The sequence below is a fragment of the Barbus barbus genome (genome assembly GCF_936440315.1).
Source record: "Barbus barbus genome assembly, chromosome: 14".
NCBI lineage: Eukaryota > Metazoa > Chordata > Actinopteri > Cypriniformes > Cyprinidae > Barbus > Barbus barbus.
This window is the reverse complement of record NC_136742.1, coordinates 30,213,758-30,241,205: the sequence shown is the minus strand read 5'-3', so window position 1 is coordinate 30,241,205 and position 27,448 is coordinate 30,213,758. Positions and strand designations below refer to the sequence as shown.

The 27,448-nt window shown below is 35.5% G+C and overlaps 3 protein-coding genes across 6 annotated transcripts; all 3 read left to right on the top strand.

The window, feature by feature from the left end:
- Positions 1-3,484: 3,484 nt before the first annotated feature.
- On the top strand, positions 3,485-7,227 carry LOC306880519 (alpha-1,6-mannosyl-glycoprotein 2-beta-N-acetylglucosaminyltransferase-like). The gene has a single exon (XM_079434079.1). The coding sequence runs from the start codon at positions 3,814-3,816 to the stop codon at positions 5,053-5,055; it is 1,242 nt and encodes a 413-aa protein (XP_079290205.1). The 5' UTR covers positions 3,485-3,813; the 3' UTR covers positions 5,056-7,227.
- Positions 7,228-8,023: 796 nt separating this feature from the next.
- Positions 8,024-17,528, top strand: LOC306880511 (E3 ubiquitin-protein ligase rnf8-like). Of its 3 annotated transcripts, none has more exons than XM_079434063.1 (8): positions 8,024-8,281; positions 8,770-8,898; positions 11,257-11,943; positions 13,327-13,389; positions 13,472-13,561; positions 13,950-14,057; positions 15,117-15,321; positions 16,347-17,528. In XM_079434063.1, the coding sequence occupies exons 1-8, from the start codon at positions 8,153-8,155 to the stop codon at positions 16,526-16,528; spliced, it is 1,593 nt and encodes a 530-aa protein (XP_079290189.1). In that variant the 5' UTR covers positions 8,024-8,152; the 3' UTR covers positions 16,529-17,528. The 3 variants fall into 3 exon arrangements, with proteins under 3 accessions (XP_079290189.1, XP_079290190.1, XP_079290191.1); XM_079434064.1 differs by having other exon boundaries at positions 15,117-15,328; XM_079434065.1 differs by having other exon boundaries at positions 15,117-15,359; positions 16,347-16,671.
- Positions 17,529-19,983: 2,455 nt separating this feature from the next.
- On the top strand, positions 19,984-25,925 carry drc5 (dynein regulatory complex subunit 5). 2 transcript variants are annotated; one of them, XM_079434074.1, is made up of 5 exons: positions 19,984-20,028; positions 20,223-20,395; positions 21,646-22,214; positions 22,981-23,430; positions 25,662-25,925. In XM_079434074.1, exons 2-5 carry the CDS (start codon positions 20,227-20,229, stop codon positions 25,821-25,823), a joined length of 1,350 nt encoding a protein of 449 aa, XP_079290200.1. In that variant the 5' UTR covers positions 19,984-20,028; positions 20,223-20,226; the 3' UTR covers positions 25,824-25,925. The 2 variants fall into 2 exon arrangements, with proteins under 2 accessions (XP_079290200.1, XP_079290201.1); XM_079434075.1 differs by having other exon boundaries at positions 19,992-20,028; positions 20,217-20,395.
- Positions 25,926-27,448: the final 1,523 nt, after the last annotated feature.

The following is a 27,448-nucleotide window of genomic DNA, read 5'->3' as shown; positions in this document are numbered from 1 at the left end:
CACATGAGAAATTAAACTAGCATTTCCAGACTCTGGCTGCTTAGATGTGTTCAATAAAAATCAACACGGAAACAAAGGCAGACTATGTGTTATAGAACGGGAAGAGACAGCTCCAATTTGTAAAGATTAATAAAGAATACAATGGACTTAATAAACTTTATGATATAAACACTCTGACTACTTACAATGGGCACAGTCTGCATGAGAGTTAAGGCAAAGGCCAATGACAGCAGGAGGAGTAAAAGTCGCAGTATTTTGTATGAGTAAGCTGGCACAATATCATATAAATTTGCTGATTTGATCAATTGTATGAATTATTACTACTTCAACATGACACTTTGTTGAGGGTTCTTCGTGACGGGGCCGTGGGGTATGTAAACCAATGCTAAAGTAACATCAAATGCTGTGCAAATAGTCAAGGTGCTCAGTCCAACACAGAGGTACCATTGGAAGTGTTTTCCTTTGCAGCTTTTGGTGTTCTCCGTAAACGCACAGTATGGCCAAATTCACATCCCATGACAGGCCTTCCTTTGGTCTTCCCTTTCAACTGAAACGAAGAGAAATATTGAGACAGTGTGTTAAAAATGACCAAAGTGAACAAAATATTTGAGAGGAAGGGCTATAAGGAAAGATATGATCAACACATAATATAAGGATGTGTTCATTAAAGCAAATCAGTTATTACTAAAAGTGTTCAACAAAACCTGTGAAGGGTTGAACCTTTGAAGGACTTGCTCAGCCTCCTTGGCAGCTTCTTCAAGATCAGCATTGGGAGATTCGAGTTCAAGTCCCTGTTAATTCCTGCAGTTTTCTGAAAGAACTGGTCCAGATTAGATTCTGAGTTATAATAATATGCCATGATGAACCACAGAAAGAGAGCAAAATATGTGTAAATGAATTACGGATTACAGTTTGGAAAAATAGGAAAAGAAAAGCTGAGAGAGAACCTTTAAAAAATATTGAATTACAATTACTTCACAAAAACATATTAAAGACGTAGAAAGCATTGTGGTTACTGTGCTTTAAAAATAGTATACAGTAAAAACAGTTACCGTGGTAAAAACATGGTAAGTATTGTTGTTCCTGTGCTTTAACTACAAATACCACAGTAAAATACGGTTACTGAGGTAAACTCAGAGTAAATATCAAGGTTATTGTGCTTTACTACAGTAAATCTATGGTTACGGTAGGAGAAGCATGGTATATTTTGTGGTTACTGTGCATTGACTACACATGACATGGTCGAGCGACAGTTACTATGGTAAACATATGGTAAATGTGTGGACTTTTTACACGACCCCTTTCCCACCATAGGCAAATTTTAAAGTAATAACTTCATTCATAAACACGGAACAATGGAGTATTTTATGAGAGGTACCTGTATATGTGTCATGAAGTCATCTAAATCCATGTTTAATGCTCTATTTCACTGGTGTTTGGTCCGTGTGCAGTTGTTGGGGAAATGATCTCCTCTGCTGGTACTCCAGTGGTAACTTCACCTTCATACATGTGTGCGGTGATTAAGGATGTGGATCGATGATAACAGCCTTCTCAGCTTACCAGTAGACTCAGCAGATCCCTTCTGGTCCATATCTGTGACCTGATAACGACCATTCAAACAGTTACAGCCTATTGTCAAGCACATGCATGCAGTAAACATGAATTGATGGGGAAGTGTATAATTCCTGCATTAATAGTGGCACCGAACAAATGTGGCAAAAGTAACTAAAAAAACAAGTTTGAATTTTGGATTAACGTCATGATTTTAAGTTTTTTAGTTTTTTTTACTGTGGACCTTGTGTAGGTTGAGTGCTTTGCCAATAGGGGGAATCAGTCAGAGTATTAAATGGACATCTATAGGATTTTAATCAAACATTTTGCTTCTCAAGTAGCTGCGAAATTAATCTCTAAGTAAAATATGATCCATCATTCAATTGCATCCAGCATTTAACTGTTATCACTATGAATGTTATTTTTCTGATTGGTGTTTATCTAGGTGACAACATGATTAACTCACACGTAACACCCAGAGTCATTTAAGTCGAGTAAAGCTATAGGGTTACAAGCAGTTCTGGTTTTTATGAAAGATAAATGACGTAAGCAGTGGGTTTAACATATAATTTGATGCTCTTCTTTTGCCTTCTAGAGGTCACCTGAATAATCAACAAAAGAGCTGCAAAGCGGTTTCACATGAGTCTTTCGTGAATGCTGAACAAAACAGGTTTTTCCTTTTTTTTGTATCTCTGTTTTTATCTCTTTTGTTATGTAAAGCTTGCAGAACATCCCACAGAGTCCTATAGACACACACATATCACATATATTTGTCCAGTAGGCCTAATTTACATGTAATTTATCCAGACGTTATTGTCCAAAAGGCTTTTCTGAATTTTCTGTTCAGTTTTTGAATTGAATTTGAAACCACATTTAATATAAAATTCATACAAGAAACTATTTGAATAGCCATGATGTTGAAGATTATGATACTGAAGTGAATTTCCATTTATTAAACTACACTGAAAAAATGATACTGAATTTTTTAAGGTAAGTGATTGCAATCAATTTATTTTAGCTGCATTTAAATAAACACATTTTGCTGAAAGTTAGTCAACTAAATTTATTTAAATGTAGCTAAAACAAATTGATTGCAACCACTTACCTTAAAAAAATTAGTAAATTCAATTAATCATTTTTTTTCAGTGTATATTAAATTGAACTGTAAACCTAAACATTTCTCTACACTTTTTTTTTATTAATTTTGTATATTGTACATATGCACTTAAAGTTATCATTTCAATTATATATTCAGTATTGTGTGTACCATTTAATATTCCTAATACATTTTATAAAAATCTAAATATAATGCAACATTATATATAAAATATATGAATACAAGTAAAACATAATTAATGTGAATTATATGATTATTAATACATATATATAACAAAATTCACATAATTAATGTTTTACTCACACACACACACACACACATATCCCATTCAATGATATATTGCATATTAATATATTAATTGAAAAATAATATATATATATATATATATATATACACACACACACACACGTGTGTGTGTGTGTATATGTAGGTATTTATGTATGTATAAATATATATATATATATATATGCATACATATATACATGTATACTAACATAACATAATTAATATATAAATAACGTACGCTGTGTGCGTAATATAAAGAAATATAATATAAAAAAATGAATTCTAAAACACTTGCATTTAATTATATTATTATTTTTTTATCTAAATTATAGTAGCCATAATAAATAAAAATGTATATTTATTTATGAGTGCGTTATATTTTAGCAGATATTACTGACATTACTTATTAAAAATAATATCTTAAATCATATCTGAAGTCTGTCGTAAGTGTAGTAGTGTGTTGTCGGAGTGAGGAGGAGCGTGCTCGTGAGTTCCTGTCGACTGTAAGAACACGTCAGCAGTAAAGACCTCCTCATTCTCACAGCACTTTCTCTTCCTGCTTCCAACTTTGCTGCACATGACACTTTATCAGGGTGAGTAGCTGTTGCTTTACAAACAACTACACTTGCGACAAAATATCATCATCTTCATCATCATCATCATCTCACGCGCAGCTTTACGCGTCGCATGTTTATGCCACGCTTTCAGAGGACAAAACTCACTCATGAACTTCTCTTGACACCATGTCAGTGTTTCACCTGAACGCTCGCTGGGAAAATGCCCGGATTATGTCTACAACAGACGCATAACAGCAGCATATGATCCAGAGCTTTTGATTTCTATGTGCTTTAGCTGTGAAAATGAGATTCCGGTTGTTGAAGAAGAACTTTATTGCGTTCCTCGTTATTTTAATTGTGTTTATAATGTTGTTTTACACCATACGATGGACTAAAGATGAAACAAGCGTGGCGGTGACTGAAAAAGAGATCTCACAGACTGCTATAATGGTTAAATTTGAGTACGGGACCATTGAGAATATGAGGAAGTCTGTCTATGACAGCAACTACAGGCAGTTCATTCAGAATGGAGACAAGTTTCCATTGGATCCTGAGGTGGTTGTCATCGTGCAAGTCCACAATCGTCCGGCGTACCTCAAAATGCTCATACAGTCCTTGGAAAAAGTCACTGGAATACAAAACACGCTTGTGATATTCAGCCACGACTATTTCTCGGAGGAAATTTCCGATATGGTCAAAGGAATCGCCTTTTGCAAGGTCCTCCAGATCTATTTCCCCTACAGCATGCAGCTGTATCCCAACGAATTCCCAGGACAGGATCCTAAAGATTGTCCGAGAGACATATCGAAGGAGGATGCCATAAAAAAGGGCTGTTTGAATGCAGAGCACCCGGATTCGTACGGACACTACAGGGAAGCATCCATCACCCAAACCAAACACCATTGGTGGTGGAAGCTGCATTTCGTGTTCGAGCGAGTGAGGGTTCTTCGGGGATACAACGGATATGTCGTCGTCATCGAGGAAGACAACTACCTTCTCCCAGATTTCCATGAATACTTCAAATCCATGACCGAGCTCAAGAAAAGCAAATGCGGGGATTGCGACGTCCTCGTCGTAGGCAATCATAACGGTTTATCAGGCTTCCACGAGCTTTCCAGCAAAACAGAGACGGCAGGATGGCTGTCCACCAAGCATAACATAGGAATGGGCATCTCCAGAGAGCTCTACTACAAACTGATGGGATGCAATAATGCATTCTGCACCTATGATGATTATAACTGGGACTGGACCCTGCAGAACTTGTCTGGTACGTGCATCTCCAAACCTCTCAAGGCTTTGGTGGCTCTTGGAAGTCGGGTTCTTCACACTGGAGATTGCGGCCTGCATCAGAAGGAGGATTGCCGGCCGGAAAAGTCTCTGGAGAGGGTGGATGAGGCGCTTAAAGAAGCACAAACGGCTCTTTTCCCTCCCACTTTGACCTTGACGGACCACGGGCCGGTGGAGCATCAGCCTCACATGAAGAACGGAGGATGGGGGGATATTCGTGACCACACGCTGTGCATCAACTACGCAGCTCGACTCTGAGCTGGACGCTTTCACTTATGACCGTTTAAGTGCCATTCAGAATATCAGGGTTAAATGATGCAGGTTAAAGGTTTTGCTTTCACCAAAAATAGGAAAATGTGAGCTATAACGGTGTGTATGTTGTGCAAAATGCAGATGAGTCACATGAAAAAAAACTAAATATTCTCATTACAGTGTAATGCTTCTGAATTTTTCCCCTAGTGATTTTTTTTTATAATTACAACATTGAAACAAAAAATAGAAAATATAAATATTTTTGTGTTGCAAGAAAATACTTTTTCAGTCTTGAAAATGTTCTGTTTAATTTAGTGTCAGCTGCCAATTATTTGTGAAACTTACTAGAAATTTCTTGTTTCAGTGTATGCTTTCCAGTTTTCACGCAGGAGATTGCTTGTACAGTTCACAAATAATTACAAAGAATCAAAATTTAAATGTGAAATTTTGAGGTAAGACTGAAATAGTTTTCTTGTAAAACAAAAGTAATCTTACAACTTCAAATAACATTTTTGGCAATGCATTTTATAGTAAAAATTCACTATAATATATATTTTTTTCAATTGAGCATGCATTAAAATCAGTACACTGTTAAAAACATTTAGTTGTAATAAAACAAATATTATTGGAGTACATTTTATAAGAAAATACTAATTTAGTATTTCAAAATTTCACGTTTAATTCAATGTGTAGTTTCTTTGTAATCAAATGTGAAATTTAAAAGCAATTTATGAATGAGAATTGTTTCTACGCCAATATTTTGAGTGATAATACCACGATAAATGAATGCTTTACAGTTTAAATGATCACTAGCTCTTGGCATTACGATAATGAGAATTTGTAGTTGGAAATGTGCTTAATTGTGTTCAAAATTTCACAGCAATAAACATTAACGGTCTTGATAAAACTGGCTTAATTTTTATGCATACAGCACAATAATATAAGTAAAAAACCACTTATTTGATTTTGTGGTGAAATGTGACCTGAATTTGTTTCCTGAGATTCCTGAGACCGTGACTTTAGCAGATTTACATCATTTGAAATATCACTGAGTCTTGAACACAGGGAAATTGTTCAAGGTGCAAAAACTTGCATTTTAACAATTTCTTCATCGTAAACCTTCCAGCAAACAACATTCAGATGGGTGTCTGTTGTAAATGAGAATAGTTTGAATGTAACGTTCCTTCTGTCTTCTGTTACTGACGTTTCTTTTGGGTTGTTTTTTTTTAACATAGGGATATATTTTGGTGGTTATGTTTAGATTTAGTGTGAATTTACATTCTTATATTTGCATATGGCTGTGCTTTCCATGCTTTCTAATCTGGGTTTCTTCACAGGCAATCATTTGATCATTTCTTTTTTTGACATGTAGCTATTTTGTTGCCTAACATTGTGTTTAATATCTTGCGTAAATGCACGTGGAAGACAGGAATGACTGCACAGTATTTTGTATGCAACTTACTCTGTTCATTTGATCAGTTTGTTAAACAGGTTTGGCTCCAGATGCAATCACTGTGAACTGCAGGCAAGAGTCTATTTATTTTCCCAACTGAGACACTTAGACGTTTGTGGTCACAGCAGCGTAAACGTTCCTGGGATGGAAGAATTATATACGTTGTGAAATGTTATCATTACAGCCTTGACATGAAGCCAAAGAAACTCACCTTTGTGCTTGGTTTGGAGAATTTGGAAGATTGTTTTCCAGCTGACCTTCTCTTCGTGTTTCCTCTCGGTTTCCTTTCTGTGATTTCCGTTATACCTTTAGGGAGGAAAAGCTGACATGCTCAAAAGAGTTGCCAAATGTTTTTGTGGAAATGGATCTGAAATGCATTCTTTTATTGTGTTCTGTGTGAAAACTGTGTGTGTGAGAGATTTTCTTTTATACGGGTAAGAGAATGAAACAGATATATTTGTTTTCCAAAAACAAATGACAATGCTAGCTCTAAAAGCCATATTCATATTTGTTCTTTACGCTTTCAGCCGAAGACGCGTTGATGTTCAGGAGTATATATAGCCTACTGAACCACATCTGTGTAATTATGATTTCATCCATTTCTGAATAAGGGGTACTGCTTTTGATTATTTTCTGTTGTTTTTGAGTGTCTGTCAGTTTTGTATATAATACATTGCGTGAATAATATCATATTCTGTGTTTGTGTCTCTTTAATAAGGTATAAACATCTAGTGCCTGACTTGTGTTTAGTGACTAGATCCATGATTTTTTCATTTGAGTTGAAAGATTTATAGTTTATTTCATAATAAGCAGGCTCTGTAAGCTCTGTTCAGATAAGATAACCTTCATTTGTTTACTTTCAGAGAGGTTTAAAGAGCCACACTGATTTTGAAAGGAAGAATTTTACTTTATATTTGCATCAAGATCATAAACGTAAGGAAATAATGGTATCGCGGTCACTATGGGTCTCTATATAGGCTACTAAAGCACTCACTATAGAAATATATTTTTGGTACATATGAAATGGTAATTGAGACACAAAGTAAATACAATAAAGCAAAGCACAAATACTGATGTTGATTAGCAATGAGCATGAAGCAGTTATTAAAACGTAATTAGTGTCGCTAATTCGTCAGATTACGTTATATTTTTTATTGAATATTTTAAATTAAATAGCTATTTACTGATATTTATTATTGTTGTTATTAATTACTGTAAAGAACGCGCGCATGAGTTATCACGTGACACGTGTTACTTTTCTCAGCGTTGATCAGGATGACGCAATCACAGGCGTTTCTGCTTAATTCGATGGGGGTTTAAAAAATTATTTTATTGAAATTGCTGCCCTCGTTTACACAATTTTCAAAACATACTGTTTTTAAGTTTACAAATGTTTTCATTAAGACAAAAAACGTCTTTGCATTTAAATGCCGCTCAATGAGCCTCCAACTGCCCTCTGGCGGAGAAACCCAACCGTCAGAGTCAAAGCGCTCTTCTGTTCCTAAACCTCCGCAGCCAATCAGAGACTCAGCTGGGCGCCACGTGACGCGCGCAGGAGCGTAGAGTCGAAGCGCTGTGTTCTTGCGCGCCTTCATGGCGGACAACACACAATAAAAACAATATAACTTCACACTAATTAATGGCGCAGGAATGATGGAAAAGACTGAAGAGCCTCCTTTCTTAAACACCGAGGAAGAGGGCTCTGAAAAAGACAAAATCTGGTGTTTACAGCGTGTGGGGAAGGACCGTGACTGGCTGCATCTGTTCGAGGGCTCAGAGGTGCATGTTTGCTGAAGAAACCTCATCTATTTATATGTGTTTATTATATTCAGACACTCAGTTTGACACGCAGCTTTCTGAGGCAGAATTAAGTGTTATGTGGGGTTGTTTAACTGTAAGTTGAGACGGATTTATTCCAAATCAAAACAACATTGGCCTGCATTAATGATGGAGTCAAAGCAACACTATATTCTTATTATCATTGCTTTTCTGAGTTATATTTTTCTTTTTATTAGTATTTTAAAAGGGGCAATGCACATTCATTAGCATAAGCACTCAAGTCTATTATGTAAATATGCCAGATTCTGTGTCAGCATTGTGCATTTGAACTAATACTGAATTAAATGTGAACATTTGGGGACTACAATATAAGAAACAAAGGTGTTTGCCATTGGTTAATGGCTTCAAATATGTATATATTTTTATTTGATTGATTTCCTGATCTAAATATATGATTGCTTCTTGCTCTTCTGTCTCTTTTTATTCAGGTTTCTGTTGGTCGTGGTCTAAATGTGACCCATCAGATTCTGTCGACCAGCTGTCCACTGATGATATCCAGAATTCATTGTTTGTTCAAGAGAAATGATGATGGAGAGTGGATGGTGACGGATAATAAGGTGTAGTATCTGTCTGTTGGTCTATTAAGCTGTCCCTCAGTCTTTCTATCTATGTATTTCTGTGTTTTTATCATTCTATCATTCTGTCTGACAGGCTCTGAAACAGACCTGAAATAAAAATGCATTAAAGCTGAATATAAATAATAAAAGATAGTACATTTACATTGTCATTTAGCAGATGCTTTTATCCAAACGACTTACAAATGAGGAAAAAAGAAGCAATCAAAATCAATAAAATGCAAGTCTCAGTTTTTGCTTTTTGTTTTAAGTAGTTAGAAAACAAATAGAGTGCATGTGTTAGAGGTCAAGTGTTTTTTTTTTTAATTATTCCACCAGGAGGTAACATTTAATTTAAAAGTATGTGAAAGTGATTATGGGATGGCACAATAATGCATCGTTCACTTGCAGAATGCAAGTTTCTAGAGGCACATAAGTCTAAAGGCACATAAGTAAAGGGGGGTGCAGAGCCAGAGGTGGTTTTGTAGGTAAACATTAATGCCTTGAATTTGATGCGAGCAGCTATTGGTAGCCAGTGCAAATTGATGAACAGAAGTGTGACGTGCATTCTTTTCGGCTCATTAAAAATGAATCTTGCTGCCGCGTTCTCGATTAATTGTAATGGTTTGATCGAACTGAATGGAAGACCTGCCAAGAGAGCATTGCAATAATCCAGTCTGGACAGAACAAGAGCTTGAACAAGGAGTTGTGAAGCATGTTCTGAAAGAAAGGACCTGATCTTCTTGATGTTGAATAAAGCAAATCTGCAGGACCGGGCGGTTTTAGCAAAGTGGTCTGAGAATCATAACTCCAAGGTTTCTGGCTGTTTTTGAAGGAGTTGCGATATCTTTAACTTCTTGGGTTATAGGCAAACTTTGGAAAAATAAAATGTATGGCACTCAGACAGGTATGTTGCAGTTGCTTTGATAGAAGTAAATGAGATGCATCTCTAGTTTATTTATTCTTCAGACATTCCTCTTTAAAAGAAAAGTATAATTTTTGCAAAATGACCCACATTTGCTTTTTGACCACTAAAAATGTGTACATTAACAATTTACTCCTGGAGCCATATTGAAATTCCAATATCTCTAGAACCGAACCATATAGGGCCTTAAAAATGAAGATGTCAAAAGGAAAGTTTGTTAAGACCCGATATCTAAAAGGGCATTAAGATATCTTCAATACTTCTTGAGTTACAGGCATGCAAACTTTGGAGAGAAAACTTGAAAAGTGCCCTTTCCACATTTTTTGAATGGTCACCATTGGTACATAATGCAACAAAAATTGTTAAAGTCAGCAGATTTTACTAATAGAGCTACCAATTTCTGTGTAAAAATAACATTATGATGCTGCCATCTTTCTGAAGTCATTTTTACCCCCTGTAATTTGGCTCTGAATCTCAGGTGAAAACTGCCATTTTGACCCCCCTCTACAAAATAGTGGATTACTCAGTAAATATTCATCCACAACATTTAACATTTTGGCTTTCATCACTATACATGTCTGTCTTTCTTCAGAATAAATATGAGCAAAATCTACATTTTAGCCGGGGAAGTTTTTGAAATTGGGTTGATTTGACATGGAATGACCCAATTAAATATTAATAAATAACACTTGAAAAATAATAATAAACAGAATAAATTGAATCTATAGAAATATTTTTTAAAAACTTAATACAAATTACAAAAGCAAATAAAATTACTGAAACTTAAACTAAAATTAAAAAGAAAACCGAAAATAAAAAGCTAATTCAAAATATTGATAAATATACAGAAATAAAAAAAATATATAAATTAGTCAAACGATTAATCGCATCCAAAAATAAGTTTTTGTTTACATAATATATGTGTGCTGTGAATATTTATTTTGTATAAATACACACACATGCATGTATATATTCAGAAAAGTTTTGTTTATATATTAAATATATTTATTTATAATATAAATTATATGAATATAAATTTAGACACGTAAATATCTTCAAAATATATACTGTATGTGTGTATTTATATATACATAATTATTATTCACAGAACACATATATTATGCAAACAAAAACTTTTATTTTGTATCCAATTGATCGCGATTAATCGTTTGACAGCACTAATATAAATAAATGTGTGTGTGTGTGTATATATATATGTATAGAGAGAGAGAGAGAGAGAGAAATAAACTAATAACAATGACAAAACCCATTATTACTAAGATTAAAATGGAAAACAAAAATAAAAGCTATTCAGAATAATAAAAAATTTATATGCAAATAATATTAAAATAACTGTCATGTAAATGTAAAACAGTGTTTTGTACATTGCATTTAATTTAATGCGTCCAACTTGTTTTTCCTGTTTTTCTACCCAGAGTCTGAATGGCGTGTGGATAAACGGGAGCCGGATACCAGCTGGAAACCCCTTTTTACTCAAGCAGGGTGACTCTGTGCGGCTCGGCGTGCCTCTCGACGGCAATCCCGTGGAGTTTGACTACATCCTCGTCCAGAAGAATTTCAGTGAAGTCAAAGCCTTCCTCTCTGGGAATCTTAGCAAAGAATCCGACCCTGCTTCCATAGGCCAAAAACTGAAAAACTCAAAGCGTAAGTTCGATGGAAACGAGTCGGAGCCCTGTCCCACACAGAACTCCAAATCCAAGCTGTACCGCAGCTCCGGCCCGGATAAGTCGCGTGCGCAGGCCTGTCCGTCCGGGGAACGCTGGGAAACGGAGCAGTTCTCTAAACCCCTGGAGGAGGACAGAAGTGGCGATAAAGCGGGAAGCAGCTCGAGCGTTGGCAGTGACAGAAGTCAGCAGCTGGCTAGTGTACACCGCTACAACAGAACCCTGATGGTCCTGAAGGGCCGCGTGGGCCACACGCAGAAGCGCGCGGTGGAGCTGGAGCGGCAGCAGCACCAGACGCCGGAGCGAGAGCGGGAGATGCAGGATCTGCAGGCGCAGCTGGAGCTGCTGAGGGGTCAGCTGAGGTCGCAGCAGGAGCAGGCGCTCAAACGCATGGAAACCCTGGAGAAATCCTTCTGTGAGGAGGAGCGGCGCCTGGAGGTGAGCGGCCAATGAGTCATGGGTTTTTGGGGCGGATTTGTAGTGAGCGGCTGTATTTGTTCACAAATCCTCTCCCATGGCTTCATCATGTAGTAAAGTGTCCATATCCATCGTATACTCACTTCCAATCTCGCCAGAAGATGTTCAGCTGTTGTTTTATGAATACTATGAATTTATATGTAGCATGGAAGTATGCAATTTTGGTTACAGACAAAGTGCAGTGATGGTGTTATCAAAAATAATTTTCATTATTTGCAATTAAGCTGAAATAAAATATGAATATTATAGAAAAATTTCAATTAGAAATGTTGCCTTGGCAACTGAATCAGAAATAAAAATGTCAAGTTCTAAAATTAATAAAATTAAAATAAAAAAAAATAAATGAAAGCATATATAATTATATTTTCTAGAATATTTATAAAAAAAAATAAATAAAAAGAATTAAAATAATAAATTAATTGTAGAATAAAATAATAATGCTGTAAATATATTACTATAAATAATACTAAATTTAAATGCCATTATAACTTCATCTAGAGCTTAAACTCAGTGAGGTTTGGATGAAGATATTTAATATATATTTTTTTAATTTAATTATTATTATTATTTTTTTTTATAAGACTATATCTAGATCACATTGGAGTCCATGATCATCAAAGAATATTTTTGTTATTTGAAAAGTTTATTTGAAAAGTTAAAAAAGATAAATAATTTAATTTAAATGAAAAACTTTTAGCTGAAATGAGTTTAAATTGATGTACTAAAATTAATAAAACGATAAAATAAATTCAAGCTAAATAGTAATTAAAATAAAATACAAAATTATAAACACATAACAAAATTGTTAAAACAAACTAAAATGAAACAATATATACAAATAAAAGCTAATTCAAAAATATGAATAAATATTACAGTATATAAATAATACAAAATCTAAACCCCATACACCACATGAATTTCAGAGCCGTATCTAGAGCATCATCATGGAAAGGTTTGGATGAGCAAATTGACTATATTAATATTTATATTTTTTTCAGAATGTTCATGTTGCTCTTTCCCGTTAAGAGTCCACGATCATCTCATTTCATCTCATCACACATTTAGATGAATTAATAAAGCATAAGCTGTAGCTGAAATGCCTTGCTTATCAAAGTTGTATGCTGCAAACTTTGCTTGGTTTTCTAAAAGATTTAAAAGCTTCTGCTTCATCTAAATGCATTTCTTTTGGTTCTGTCCAATAATTTCCAGGTTAATTTTGGATGATATATTAATAAATTGAACATCATTTTACAACTTATTTCTGGCATAACATGACTGGCTGCGGGTCATAATATAATAAAGCTATAACATTTTTTGTGTTTACACAAATGTTGTTTTCCCAAGACTGAAAAAGCACAACAGAATGAGGAAGGCTTGAAAAAACAACTTGAGGAGGCATTGAAAGAGGTAAGATAAATAAACTGCACGTCTTCAATATTTTATGAGCTTATGCACAAGTATTGCATAATGTTTTCTTTTGCTTTGCCAGCAGCGGAAAGTTATTGAGGAGCTCAAACACGCTCGAGAAGGATTCAAGGAAGTTCTTCAAGCCAAAGATAAGGAGCTGGAAGTTACAAAGGTAGTTATGGAAAAGTTGAGCATGAAAACAAATATACAGTCAAATAAATGTGGATAAACGAGCACTAAATGAAAGAGATGAGAAGTTTAAAGTTTTTGCTAAAACATGAAAATGCATTGTTTTTCTGTGAAATCCAAGAGGTGAATTTGTGTTGAATTTCCTAGCTGTTCTTTCCTGTATAATTAAAGTGAAACGTGGTCTGTCAGGCTTCAAACGTTTATACCGTCATGCACATTAATGTTTTAATAGACTAAAATGAGCTGTGCATCAAACTCTTCACGGGTCACCAGATTCAAATAGCATTTTGTGGAAGTGTAATGACATAATGCCTAAAAATAATAAAAAAAATAACCCGTTTTGTGTGATAATTTGTAACCTTCTCCCATAGGAAGAGAAAGAAAAGGCCAAAGCTCAGAAAGAAGAAGTGGTCACACAGATGACTGAAGTGTTAGAGAGTGAACTGCAATGCAGCATTTGCTCTGAGCTCTTCATTGAGGTAAAAAACAACACATGATGTGAAAGGTCATGTGATCATATGTAGGAATGAGAGGGGAAGAACACTGACTTTTTAAAAGATCAAAATGTTCTTTTCTATAAAAGTTTGCTAGTGTCAAATACAGAGTGTAGGTTGATGTAGTGTTTTGTGCAAAAACTCCAGTGGAAGTATGCAAAGGCCCCAAAAGATACACTGAAATCACTCTTAAATATGTTTGCATTTAACTGCAATAGATCTAAATCTAAAACAAAGTGGTAATGCAAACAAACAAGGCTTGAGCTTTTCCTCAGAGCCATTTTTACTTTTATTTTTAATCATTTTTAGTCCATGTAGTTGTTTGTGAGTTAGAATAACCAGCAGTGTAGTTAATTACATTAACAAATGAACTTTCACAAACTCTGAACATCAGAAAGAATCCAAGATGTTTAGTTTATTTATTTTGAGAAATAGTTTTTGAAACCTAACAAACCTCATTTTATGAATGGAAGAATGTCCTCATGCCGAGTTTCCTTAAAATAAATGCGTTATATAACGAAATATCAAAACAAGTGGCAAGTAAGTATAGTTTTAACTGTGGCTCATGTCCTAATACTACCTTTCAAAAGTTTGAGGTAAGAGTTTTTTTGTTTATGAAAGAAATCTTTTATGCTCACCAAGGCTGCATTTATTTGAATAAAAATATAGTTAACTGTAATATTGTGAAATATTATTACAATTTTAAATAAATATTTTTGGTTGTAATATACTGTCAAATGTAATTTCTGTTTGAGTTTTCAGCATCATTAATCTTTAGATTATCAGATTTTAGTGATGGTTTAAACTGGTTTATTTTACAACTTACTGTGATTTGTAAAATTACCAATCATGGTTTGTTTTGGTTTTATATGACATTTCAGAATGGATTTGTGTAATCTATTGACAAAAATAGATTAGACTCACAATTTTAGAGCGTTTTGCAATCCTTTTCCAGTTTTGCTTGCAGTCTACATCAGATGTTAAGTGACTACAAACGAAACAGCCGCTTATTCCTCCCGACCTTTGACCTCTGTGACCCCTCAGGCCGTGACGCTGAACTGCGCCCACAGCTTCTGTCAGCACTGTATCCGAGAGTGGCGTAAACGCAAGGACAAGTGTCCCATGTGTTGGCAGACCATCACGTCTCAGACGCGCTCTCTGGTCCTGGACAACTGCATCGACCGCATGGTGGAGAACCTGAGTGCCGACATGAGAGAGAGACGCCTGGTGCTGATCAATGAGCGGAAAGGTGAGAGGTGCGTGACATCACTGCGTCTACTGTCTGATGTGAGTCTTTGAGAAGTTATGGATTTTTCAGCATTAAAGGAGTAGGTCACCCGAAAATGAATGTTTCTTGTAAATTTACTCCCCCTCAGGTTGTCCAAAATGTAGATGAGTTTTTCTTCATCAGGTTTGGAGAAATGTAGCATTGCATCACTTGCTCAGCAATGGATGCTCTGCAGTGAATGGGTGCCGTCAGAATGAGAGTCCAAACAGCTGATAAAAACATCACAATAATCCACACCACTCCAGTCCATCAGTTAATGTTTTGTGAAGTAAAAAGCTGTCTGTAAGAAACACATCCATAGTTAAGGATTGTTTTTTTTACTTCAAACTATTGCTTCCAGCCAAAATATGAGCCCATAATCCAAAATAACGCTTCCTCCAGTTAAAAAAAAAAAAAATACATCTGTTGTCTCACATCAAAATCCAGCCACATATTTGTTTAGAGCTGTTTTGCAGTGCTTGATCTGTGCAGATTTATCTCCTGATTCAGACCAGAACACGTTATAATGGATTATGGACTGGTATTTTGGCTGGAAGCAACTGTTTGAAGCTAAAAGCACCTTAATGATGGATTTGTTTCTTACAAACACGCAACTTTTGTCTTCTCCAGATGTTAACTGATGGACTGGAGTGGTGTGGATTATTGTGATGTTTTTATCAGCTCTCATTCACTGCAGAGTATCCATTGCTGAGACACTGATGCAATGCTACATTTCTCCAAATTAAATGTGTATTTTAGATTTTTTTTTTTTTTTTTTTAAGACTAATCAGAAACAGAATGCTATGAAAAGCCAAATTGTCAAAATTGAGCAGTGCATAAGAACAGTTTTTGCCTGTCGTGTCTTGCTTTAAATCAACAATATAACCAACAGCTGTGCCACTCAAACTGTTAAGATCAGGTGTGTGGATAAAAACAAGTCCTCAACGTACAAATGGTGCTTTAACAGTATAAAGTCCTGTCTGAAACACAATCTAAACTGTTCTCAGGTCAGAAAGTGAGCGTCTCTCCAGCAATCGTGGTAATAAATGACGACAGCAGCAGCAGCAGCGACACGTTCTTTCAGAGCGACAGTTCTGTGTTCCTGGACTCCTCCGAGTCTAACGACTCTCTGGTTCATTATCCCATCGATGACGACTCGTCCTGGACGGATGAGGATGATTATCTTTGAGAAACACATGCACATTGAAGAACACAGGCACAGCTCATTTGTTTGGTTACGTTTAGCTATGTTATTTTTTTATGTTTGTAGCTCACTGTATGATTTGTTTGGGCTTTTCTTGTTAAAATAAACTTTATAATTATTTTGCACTCAGCCATTTGGATGTTGTTTTAATTAAATTTGTAAAGAACTTCACATTTGCATATGCAGAACTGTACAGAAAGATGTTTTTGTAGCCAATTTAAAAATGCTTTCATCTACCTATAAGAATATAGCACATTTGATCTCATTTAAATCCCACAGAATTTCTCCCTAAAATCAGCTCAGAAAATATGAAAAGCTTGTGTGAAACAGACACTGAAAGCAAATGATGTGACAAAACTGTCGCTCCCATTATAATCAATGATGCTGTGTTGATTGTAATGAGAACAATTGGTCATGTCCAGTATCTGACACACGAGGGCAGCAGTGTGTTATTAAATGTTGATCAGTATGGTCCTGTATGTCTCTGTTGAATCATAATCTGGACATTTGTTTGTTTTACCTTTACTTTTCTTCAGTTTGAAATGCAACAGCATGAATATAGTTGGTTGCATTTAATCTCCAGATTGTTTCTGTAAGTTTTTAATTCCTGCATGCTTTAAGGCAAGACAGTGTTAGGGTAAGTTGCTTTTAAAAGTGATGAGTTACAATATTGTATTACTCCCTAAAAAATGAACTACTACTTTTTTTAAAATTACTTTTTTGTAAAATAAAAAGTAATACGTTACATGAAAAAGTAATCTGATTACGTAACTTGTGTTACCCTCAACACTGCCTATAACTAATAGATATCATATCACCATGATCCCAAAATGATTAATCACAGTAATTAATGCAGTTGTTTTCTGAAAAGCCAGGTTTTATTTTGTTGACATTGGCGTTTAAGGGATAAAGTGTGAATGATATATAAACAAATCTCTGTAAAAACCTTCAGATTACACTAGGAATAAAACTCAAATGTGATGGCAACATTTCTTAAGGATATGTATTACAATCAAGATCTACTGACACAAATAGATAAAGTGAATAAAATGTGTATTTTAGATGTCTTCTTTCCTCTAGTCTGAAAGAAGACAAGTTATGGAAGCGAAGTTGACAAGTGCATGGAAGAAAAAAACTATGGTTTTGCCTCTTGTGTCTTTGCTTTAAAAAGAATCAAGTTAACTAAAAGCACTTCACTATTAGTGGTGTTTAAGGCAAGCATCACTATTTCTATAGCTAATACATAAGGTTAGTGATTTGAATAAACCCCTAACTTTGTGGTAAACTTTTTGTTGGTGAAAAAAAGGTGTATTTTGTTAAAAGATGCACCATTTTTGCGACTTCTTACCATTGTGTCAGCAACTTTTTCATGTGCAAACATCCCGAAAAATGTTCTTCCAACTTAAGCATTGTTTACGTGTCTGATTGAGTCTCGTGATCCGTGAGTCTGAAGCAGCTGTCGAATGCCAGCGCTGTGAGTCACCCAGCTGGGCCGCATGGAGAGCGCACTTCACCGCCAACATCTACAGCCCTTCTGTGTTATTCCAGTCTATTAGCGCAGCAGTACTGGGAAAGTGTGTGTCTTGTCAGGTGGGATTACACTGGCACGACAGTGACGGGCTGCACACGGGCCTCGGCTGTTGCGTTCTCATCATTGATGTGTCGTGAAGCATGGCAGCAGCGCTCTCGCCCGCAGCTTTTTCTTTCTCTCTCTTGCTTGTCATGTTGCATTGGTGGTTTAGGCGGCGAGTGTCGCAATATGAGTGACTTGATCTCTTTTTAGGAAGATTTTGATGAAATGAACAAACCATGAGAAGTGATTGACTGTGGCTCAGGGAGTAATGTTGAGGTCGTGACCTCTGTGAAGTTACTGGAAGCCATGGTATAAAATGAGTATTTTTCTTGCAACAAATTTACATCTCAGTTACGATTTAATTTTTTAAAAATTTTTTATCTGATTCTGGGTTTTTGCTTCTGCCATGGAATAAAAAAAGGTAATTGCGACTTTTTCTCTCATAAGAACTTTTCTCAGAATTGCAAATTCAATAATTCAGAGTTTATATCTTGCAATTTGATTTTTTTCTCACAATTGCGAGTTTATATCTCAAAATTGAGTTTATATCTTGCAATTCCAAGTTTATATCTTAAAATGGACTTTTTTCTCAGGATTGTGAGTTTATATCTTGCAAGTAAGTGTATATCACATTTCGTGCTTGTCTTGCAATTCTGATTTCGCAATTGTGAGTTTATATCTTATATTAACAAATTTTCTTTGCAATTGCGAGTTTATATTTAGCAATTCTGATTTGGAAAAAAAAAGTCACTAGAAACTACAAGGCAAAACAGTCCAAATTTTGAGATAAAAAGACACAATTTCCTTTTTAATTGGTTTATCTTGTGGCAGTAACAAGCTTCCATATTAAGGTGTTTATCGTTTCAATTACTTCTGCTGGATCAGTGATCCTTTAAACCTAGGTTTTGTTGCACTTTAACTGGATTTTTGTTCTGTGAGTTTGCAGCCATGCTTGGATATTTTGGTGGCTATACATAGTTATGTGTTTGTTTGAATCATAATCTAAAATATGGACCTTTCTTGGCTTTATTTGTATGGTATATAAAGGCTGACGTGTTTCTCTGGCTGATGCCGCTCTCGAAACAAGGTCTCTGATGAAGCGTGACATTAGCTTTTAGGGCAAAATGGACGAGTATTGAAGAGGCCTGAAATCTCATCAGTTTGTGGTGTCAGTCCAACACTCGGCGTCCTGCAGCACGTCTCAGAACTGCTGCTGAGGTCTGGAGATGCTTCAGGCTGTGTCTAGTTGTTCGTGCTGAGGTTGGCGTGAGCATAGTGAGTGTTTGGAGGTTAATGCTGATTATGCATTTGCTTGTCTAGACAGTCATAAGATAAGCTATAGGCCTTGTGTATCACTCTGAATATATACACAGCTAGCAGGGAATATTCTCACAATTATTAATTATTCATTAATTATACAAAGTTCATGGAATGTTTTTGAATGTTACTTGTTTCAGAATGTTAAGAGAACATTGAAAAGTAACATTCCCATAAAGATATGTGAATATCAAAGTGATTTGCATGTGTTTGAAGTGAATACATGGGCTTGTGTTGTATGCAAAACACGTGTGAGACGTGATGCAGAAATGAATCGTCACATTAATGACATTTTAAACTAATTTTTTATTTTTTTTCATGTCAAAATAAAAAACCTCAATCATATTTAATGAAATATAAGTAAAGATAGCCTTGCATATCCCAAACTTTCACCTTTATTTTATATCAGTTTTCAGCCTGACGTTCCTCGTTCTTCATTTTTTCTTCTGTGCATTTGCATAGTGTGATGGTGTTAATTATGGTTTATTTGAATCAAGGCTGTTTCACACATTCAGTATAGGCGCGTGATCAGCAGCGAGTGACGCACGGCACGTCTCTGTTACCATGACAACAACAAACTACGGAGAAACTGAAAGTGAGTAGCTAACGTCTTGAATCTATTTTACTAGCTAATGTGTTTTCACACAAATTCATTATTTAAAACTTTTAATATGCTGATTCTTTTTAACGGAAATACACGATTACGTCCGTCAAGAAAAGTTATTGGCGTCCTGTAGCAGTAATGTGTGATATTTATTGTTCCTGCTTCTTGTTTTGTGCCAGTTTTAGCTGCATGTCTCGGAGTCGGTCTTCACGGAGAACCGGGAGCATGAGGCCGGTAAACGCCGCCGCTGACGGGCGGAGGATGCGCAGCATCATCGCGGAGGACCCCGAGTGGTCGCTGGAGCTGGTTCCTCTGCTAACAACACTCTGTCTACAACATATTATAAAACATTTTAGAGGTAAACAATGCCATTTAAGTATGTCATATAGTTTATTCATTCATAACCACCACAGGCAGCTTCATATGGAGATTATGCAGATGTTATTTAGGCTAGACAGCACAGATGGATAGGGTAAAAAATTCATATGTATCAGCATACTTCCCTACGGGTCATTCTTCAATTGGGGTGACAAATAAGAGGCAGAATTTGTAAAAAAATCTACACTCAGTGGCCACTTTATTAGGTACACCTTGCTAGTACCGGGTTGGACCCCCTTTTGCCTTCAGAACTGCCTTAATTCTTCGTGGCACAGATTCAACAAGGTGTTGGAAACATTCCTCAGAGATTTTGGTCCATATTGACATGATAGCATCACGCAGTTGTCGGGTGCACATCCATGATGCGAATCTCCCGTTCCACCACATCCCAAAGGTGCTCTATTGGATTGAGATCTGGTGACTGTGGAGGTCATTTGAGTAAAGTGAACTCATCGTCATGTTCAAGAAACCAGTCTGAGATGATTTGAGCTTTGGTGCATTATCCTGCTGGAAGTAGCCATCAGAAGATGGGTACACTGTAGTCATAAAGGGATGGACATGGTCAGCAACAATACTCAGGTAGGCTGTGGCATTTAAACGATGCTCAATTGGCACTAAGGGGCCCAAAGTGTGCCAAGAAAATACCCCCCACACCATTACACCACCACCACCACATTAACAAATAGATAAACTGCAATAATAAAATCAGGTGAATGTTATATGAACAAACCCTTCTGTAAAAACCTTCAGAATATAGATAGGAATAAAACGGTAAAATTTGTTGTTTGTAAGTGCTGCTGATGCGGAGAAAAAAACTCACTTAGGCCTTTAACGATATTGAAATTGAAATCTCCAGATGCAAGTAGATAAAGTGCAATAATAAAATCAAGAGAAAGATATATGAACAAAGCCCTCAGTAAAAACCTTAAGAAAATAGATAGGAATAAAAGTAAATTTTGGTGTTTATAAGTATTGCTGAAGTCGAGGAAAAATTTTGAGAAAATGGCTTTAAAAGATGTTGACAGATAAAGTGGAATAAAATAAAGACTTGTAGATGTATTTTGGATGTTTTCTTTCCACTAGTCTGAAACATATTATGAAAATCCAAATAGCATAAAATGTAAAAATTGGCCAGTGCATGAAAAAAAACGATGTTTTTGCCTGTAGTGTCTTGCTTTAATGAAAAGATGTTGTACTATAATGAAAAGCCTGTACTATACTATTTTGCAGAGAAACCCATTCTGGATGAACTTAAGCCCAACTACAAAACATATGTCCTCCAGCGACTACCAACGTCTCTTCCCTTGACGGTCACTGCAAACCTCATCAGCGATGAGAGCTACTGGAAACGCTGCTATGAAGGTCGCTGGGCTGTCAGTGACGTCTCCACATACAGTAACAGCTGGAAACGCATGTTCTTCGAGCGTTACCTAGAGAACATCCTTGAATTCTTCATCCCGGATGCAACCGACTCCAAGACAGTCCTGGATGCAGTGCCTCTGTGTCGAAACTATGTAAAGCGTCTCAAAGTCTCTCAGCTGCTGCCACCCATCAAAGAGTCACACAGGTTTGACGAGGACGACCGTTCGGATTGTGCCAGCGATGCAGGCAGCGAAGGACCCTCCATGGATCACTTTGATTTCTGTATTCTGCTCGACAAACTGCCACACCTGGAAGAGCTCGACGTGATGTATGGAGTGAAAGGATGCGGCATGAACTTTGAGTGGAATTTGTTTGAGTTCACCTTCAGAGACTGCGAATCCCTGGCAAAAGCCCTACATTCCTGCAAGACTTTACAGGTTCAGTTACTGTTATTATTAGTAGTGGAAGTATTCAGTATTTTCAGTGTTCAGAAACATTTAATAAATATACTATTACATTGTCAGTTTTTCTCTGAAACACAAAAGATGTTTTCTTTGTACAAAGAAAGCATATAGTGTGTGCATAATTATTACAAACGTTGATATTCTGATCATATTTTGTTTTTCCAAGCGCATTTTACCAATTCCAAACCACATCAATCTTAATAACTGCTATTAATTATTTATAAGTGATATGTTATTATCCATGAAGGCTGGAAGTGATGCATAATTGGCATTTTATTGAGTGCGCTTTATTATTAGGAATCAGATAATGATTTAAAAAACATTTTAATTTAATTAGTTTGTCTCCTATCCTGAAAAGTCTGTTTTGCAGAGATGGACTAATAATGAACTCCCAAAACTTACTGCCAGATTCCAGAAGATAAATTCTTGAAAGAGTGGTACAACAGGATGTGATGCTGGTCCTTCAAGAGTCACTCTGTAAAGTTTCTCAGATTACCGCAAAACAACATTTCGGTCTCATGACCTTCATCAGGTATATTCTCCTATAATACACCTGATGAAGATCATGAGACCGAAACGTTGTTAATAAAACTTTTTGCGAAGATTTGTAGTGTGCAGGATTTGCTTTGTCTTAATTTAATTATTTAAAATTATTTTATTTACAGTTTTATTTCAATTCAGTATTTGAATTGTTTTCATTTATTTCATTAAGTTGTTAAATTCCCACTTTTTGCACCAGGTCTTCAGGATCCATCGCAGTAAAGTGGACGATGAGAAGTGTTGTCTGCTCGTGAGCCAACTGCTGGATCACCCGTCCCTACAGGAGCTCGACTTTTCACATAATCACATCGGTGACCGTGGAGGCCGAGCCATCGGAAAACTCCTGAACCACAGTCAGCTGAAGAGGCTGGTCATCTGCAACAACCAGATCAGAGGTCCAGGAGCTCAGGCACTGGCTCATGCTGTGTCCAAAAACACCACCCTGGTGTCCCTCAACCTGAGGCTCAACCGCATCGGCGATGAAGGGGGTCAAGCTCTGGCTCAGGCTCTGGCGAAGAACAAGACCTTGGTGAACCTTCATCTGGGGGGAAATAACATGAGCGAACCCACGGCCGTGGCACTGTCTCAGGCCCTGGTGGAGAACTGTACCCTCAAGAACCTAAACCTGTCCAACAACAGACTGGGAGTTGTGAGTAAACTTGGTTTTGGTTCATGTGCATAAAAGTTTCAACGTCTGTTGCAATATAAATATAAAATAAATCAAATATTTTATAAAAAATTTATCAATATTAAACGAGAACAAGCGAAAATAAAGCAAAAATTTTAACTTTTTTTTTTTGGCAGATATGTTTCTCATTTTCAGCATAAACTTCACTTCATTTTGATAATTTTACTGAAAACAGGATTTAACATCTTTCACCTGAAATGCAAAATCACTTAGTGAGTCTTGTTTTCTGTAAAAAAAAAAAAAATTAAGTAACGTTTATGTTGAAATGAGAAAAATATTTGCCAATTGGACAGGAAAATTAAAACATGTTTACCCTTTGTAGTAATTTTATTTTTGTTACCCCATTGGCAAATGTTTCTTTTTTTTTTTTTTGTAAACTTCAATTCATTTTGATTTTTTTTTTGGAAAATAATATCTTTTACCTGAGATACAAAATAACAAAATATTAAGTCTTGTTTTCTGAAAAAATTGAGAAAAACATCTGCAGATGAGGTAGGAAAAATAAGCTTGTTTTCTCTTTGTATTTATTAAATTTTTCCTCAGTTTTAGCATAAACTTGGGATTTTAGCATAAACTCTCTCTCTCTCTCTATTTATATATATATATATATACATTTTTTTTTTTTTTTTTTTTTTTACATAAAAGAATGAATTTTGTATGTTATTTTGCATTATTTTGCAAGATATTAAATCCTGTTTTCCAAAAAATTATCAAAATTAAGTGAGGTTTATGCTAAAAATGTCATTTTTTGCATCTCAAGTAAATGTAGCTTGATTTAAGAATGTGCAGATATTTGTACTGGGAAATGACACAAAAATGCTAAGTAAAAAAATCACTTTTTGCAGTGAATTATGAACATTTTTTAAGACTTTTGGATGTTAAAATCAGTGGAAATAAATCGCATATAGTGCCAAAACACTTTAGCAACTGCATTAATAACATTCTGGCAACCACCAACAACACCCTAACATCATATTGCAATTTGGCTTTATTTTTACTATTTCTGGTTAACATGTTTTCGATGAGAAAAAAAGGACTTTATAAAGCATTTAATTGTGTGTAAAGAGATGAATATGAAATGATGCAGCCCTGTGGATCATGTTGAATTATTCATGGCTGCCGGATAGATGCGTGCTAACAGACATGTGGGATGGGGATTACCTCTCTCCTGGGACGGTTGATCCAAATGATTCCTGCATTTACAGCATCTACATCTACATCCTGCATCTACGCTCCTCCCATTTCCATTTCAAGGCAAATCATATTTCAAACAATCACCTCTCATTCAGGAAAGAGCTCTGACGCTCCTCACCAGAAACATTAGTCTGCACACTCAGAATGAAAGCGTCTCAGTGCAGCCGGGCTGCAAAATGTGATATATTTGTCATCAGAGTACTTCGACCTTGAGATGCATAAAGTGCAATGTCATTTACAGAAGTGAGATTCGGTGCGAACCATAAAATCTGACACTACACTCTTAAAAATAAAGGTGCTTCACGATGCCATAGAGTAACCTTTTTGTCTAAATGGTTCCATAAAGAACCTTTAACATGTGAAGAATTGTAATTGTAATGAAGATTATAAAAGGTAAGAAAGAGATGGTTCTTTGACTGAATGCTTCTTTGTGGAACCAAAATTGGTTCTTCTATGGCATCGCTGTGAAGAACCTTTTAAGCACCTTTATTTTTAAGAGTGTAAGTCACATACTGAATTATGCTATTCTATCAAAAACATTGCACTTTCAGTGTAAACAGGAAACAAATTTGACTATTTCTGTTTCTGCTCTTACTGTGAATTATTCATCAGCGCATCTTTCATAATTTTTTTTTCTGAAATTGCTTTTTCATTTCAAGCCACGTAAATATGGGCTATTAGTTACTGTTAAAATATGTAGTCATTGTTTTAGGCTACTGTACCACAGCTCACATTCATTCGTAATAGATAAAATCAAGTCTCGCCCTCTAATTTACTTATTAAATATGATTTACTGGAAATATGTCACGTTACAGAAGTAAAGTGGGTCGTAAATGCCATTTCATGTTGACTTTGATTTAAAATAAGAAGCCTTGAATTAAATAAATGGACCCAAGGACTTCTTTAATGAACCTCACACACAGTTATTTCTCTGATTTGTGTGGAATACAGCATTTTGATCCAAATGAGACGTCACATCTCCTGTGTGTCTCCTGCAGGACGGCGGTAAGGTTCTGGAGGAAGGGATGTCCCACAACAGCAGTCTGGTGGAGTGTGACATTCGGCTGACCGATGTGGCTCAGGACAGTGAGTACTGCATCACTCAGGCTCTACGCGCCAATCAGAGCCAGGCTGCAAGCAAAAATCAAGCACACATATGATCCCAGAGCCAAAGACTGAGCCGGACATGCTGTGCCTGTCAGAGAATAATTACTAGCCAATGAAAAACATGGTGAACAAATAAAAAATGACAAATTTTTCTTACTATATCTATTATTCTTGAAGCAAAGACATTACAAGTAAAAATAAAACTTTTTAACTTGAAATTGAAATTGAACTAACAGATATCAATATACTTTGCATAGTTCATATTTCACCTTATAATTAAAATAATTATTAAAATTTATTTAGCATAAAATTAATCCTAGCAATTTTTGTGTTTTATTTTCATTAGAATATTTAAATTATTATTGTAAAAAATAATAATAATAATTATTATTATTATTATTTCACATTATAGTCATCTTCATTTGAAAGGGGAATGTCCTTAACTGTCATATATAATGTCAGTGCAAAAACCCCGATGGCTTTATTTTATATGTGCAGAATATAATTTCCTATTTTTTACCTTTTGATTTTGTGTGAAATATGACCGAGATGTGATAGAAATCTAAAAGGTGTACCAAATTAAATCCTAAATAAGAGGAAATTATTAAAAATGAATTTAGTTTAAATGAGAAACAAATGGTAAATATTTTATTACTTCATATTTTAGTAAGTTGATTAATCACAGTACATTAAGACAATTGTTTTGTATTACAAATTAGGAGTGTTATATTTAAATATGCAAATTACACACATTATCTAATTAAATACGCACTAATTTGCATAAATTTATGTAAAACTGTCAAATTTGGTGCACGTAAGTGCTGCTGGAGAAACAAACTCATTTTGCAAAAAATACCTTTTAAAAGAAATGTATTTGAAATATACAAACTCAAATAGTTAAAGTTTAAAAAAATAAACACTTTAATTTTTTAAGGATTTTTTTCATTTTCTCTAGTTTTATAGAAATCATGTTATGGAAGCAAAATAACACAAAAACAATCATAAAAACAATGGTTTTACTTGTAGTGTCTTGCCTTAATGAAACGAATACTGAAAATTTTCACTACATGTCAATAGAAATATGCTATCATTCACAACCACACATGAACAGATGTTAAGAGCAGCATGTTTGGCTCAAATGTTGACGTGTATGTGGGCTCTGTGTGACAGACTGATGGAGATTGTGGGTTTGTTGGTGCTGAAAGAGCGTTTTACTCCCACAGGGAGAATTAGCTCATAATTAGTGAGGGTTTATTAGGTGGCAAAGGTCACTGACATGTGTTGAAGCTGGAGAATCAGAGCCAGCAGAACAGCTACAGTATAGTATTTTGAAGACATTGTTCATTTCATTGAGCACGTATGCATTAAAGTATCTCATTTTAAACTTATTTTACTTATGCAACAAGAAAAAAAGAGGTTTTATCCCAGAATTAATTATTTTATCCTTTAGACACTGTTTGGATGGTGAAAAGTGGACGTTACATACACTATTGTTCAAACGTTTCAAAACGTTCAAACTTCAAAAGTCGTCAATTTAGTTTTTTGTTTTTTATTAGAATTTTTGTTCAGCAAGGATGCATAAAATTTATGAAAGTGGCAGCAAAGACATGTATATTGTTACAAAACATTTCTATTTGAAATACAGTCATGGCCAAAAATATCGGCACCGTCGTGTCTG

Excerpts from the sequence above, each read along its gene's own strand:
- LOC306880519 (XM_079434079.1), top strand. The coding sequence starts at position 3,814 with ATGAGATTCCGGTTGTTGAAGAAGAACTTTATTGCGTTCCTCGTTATT.
- LOC306880511 (XM_079434063.1), top strand. The coding sequence starts at position 8,153 with ATGATGGAAAAGACTGAAGAGCCTCCTTTCTTAAACACCGAGGAAGAG. Across the intron at positions 8,282-8,769 it reads ATCTGTTCGAGGGCTCAGAG|GTTTCTGTTGGTCGTGGTCT; the intron begins GTGCATGTTTGC and ends CTTTTTATTCAG. Across the intron at positions 11,944-13,326 it reads AGGAGGAGCGGCGCCTGGAG|ACTGAAAAAGCACAACAGAA; the intron begins GTGAGCGGCCAA and ends TGTTTTCCCAAG.
- drc5 (XM_079434074.1), top strand. The coding sequence starts at position 20,227 with ATGTCTCGGAGTCGGTCTTCACGGAGAACCGGGAGCATGAGGCCGGTA. Across the intron at positions 20,396-21,645 it reads TATTATAAAACATTTTAGAG|AGAAACCCATTCTGGATGAA; the intron begins GTAAACAATGCC and ends ACTATTTTGCAG. Across the intron at positions 23,431-25,661 it reads CCAACAACAGACTGGGAGTT|GACGGCGGTAAGGTTCTGGA; the intron begins GTGAGTAAACTT and ends TGTCTCCTGCAG.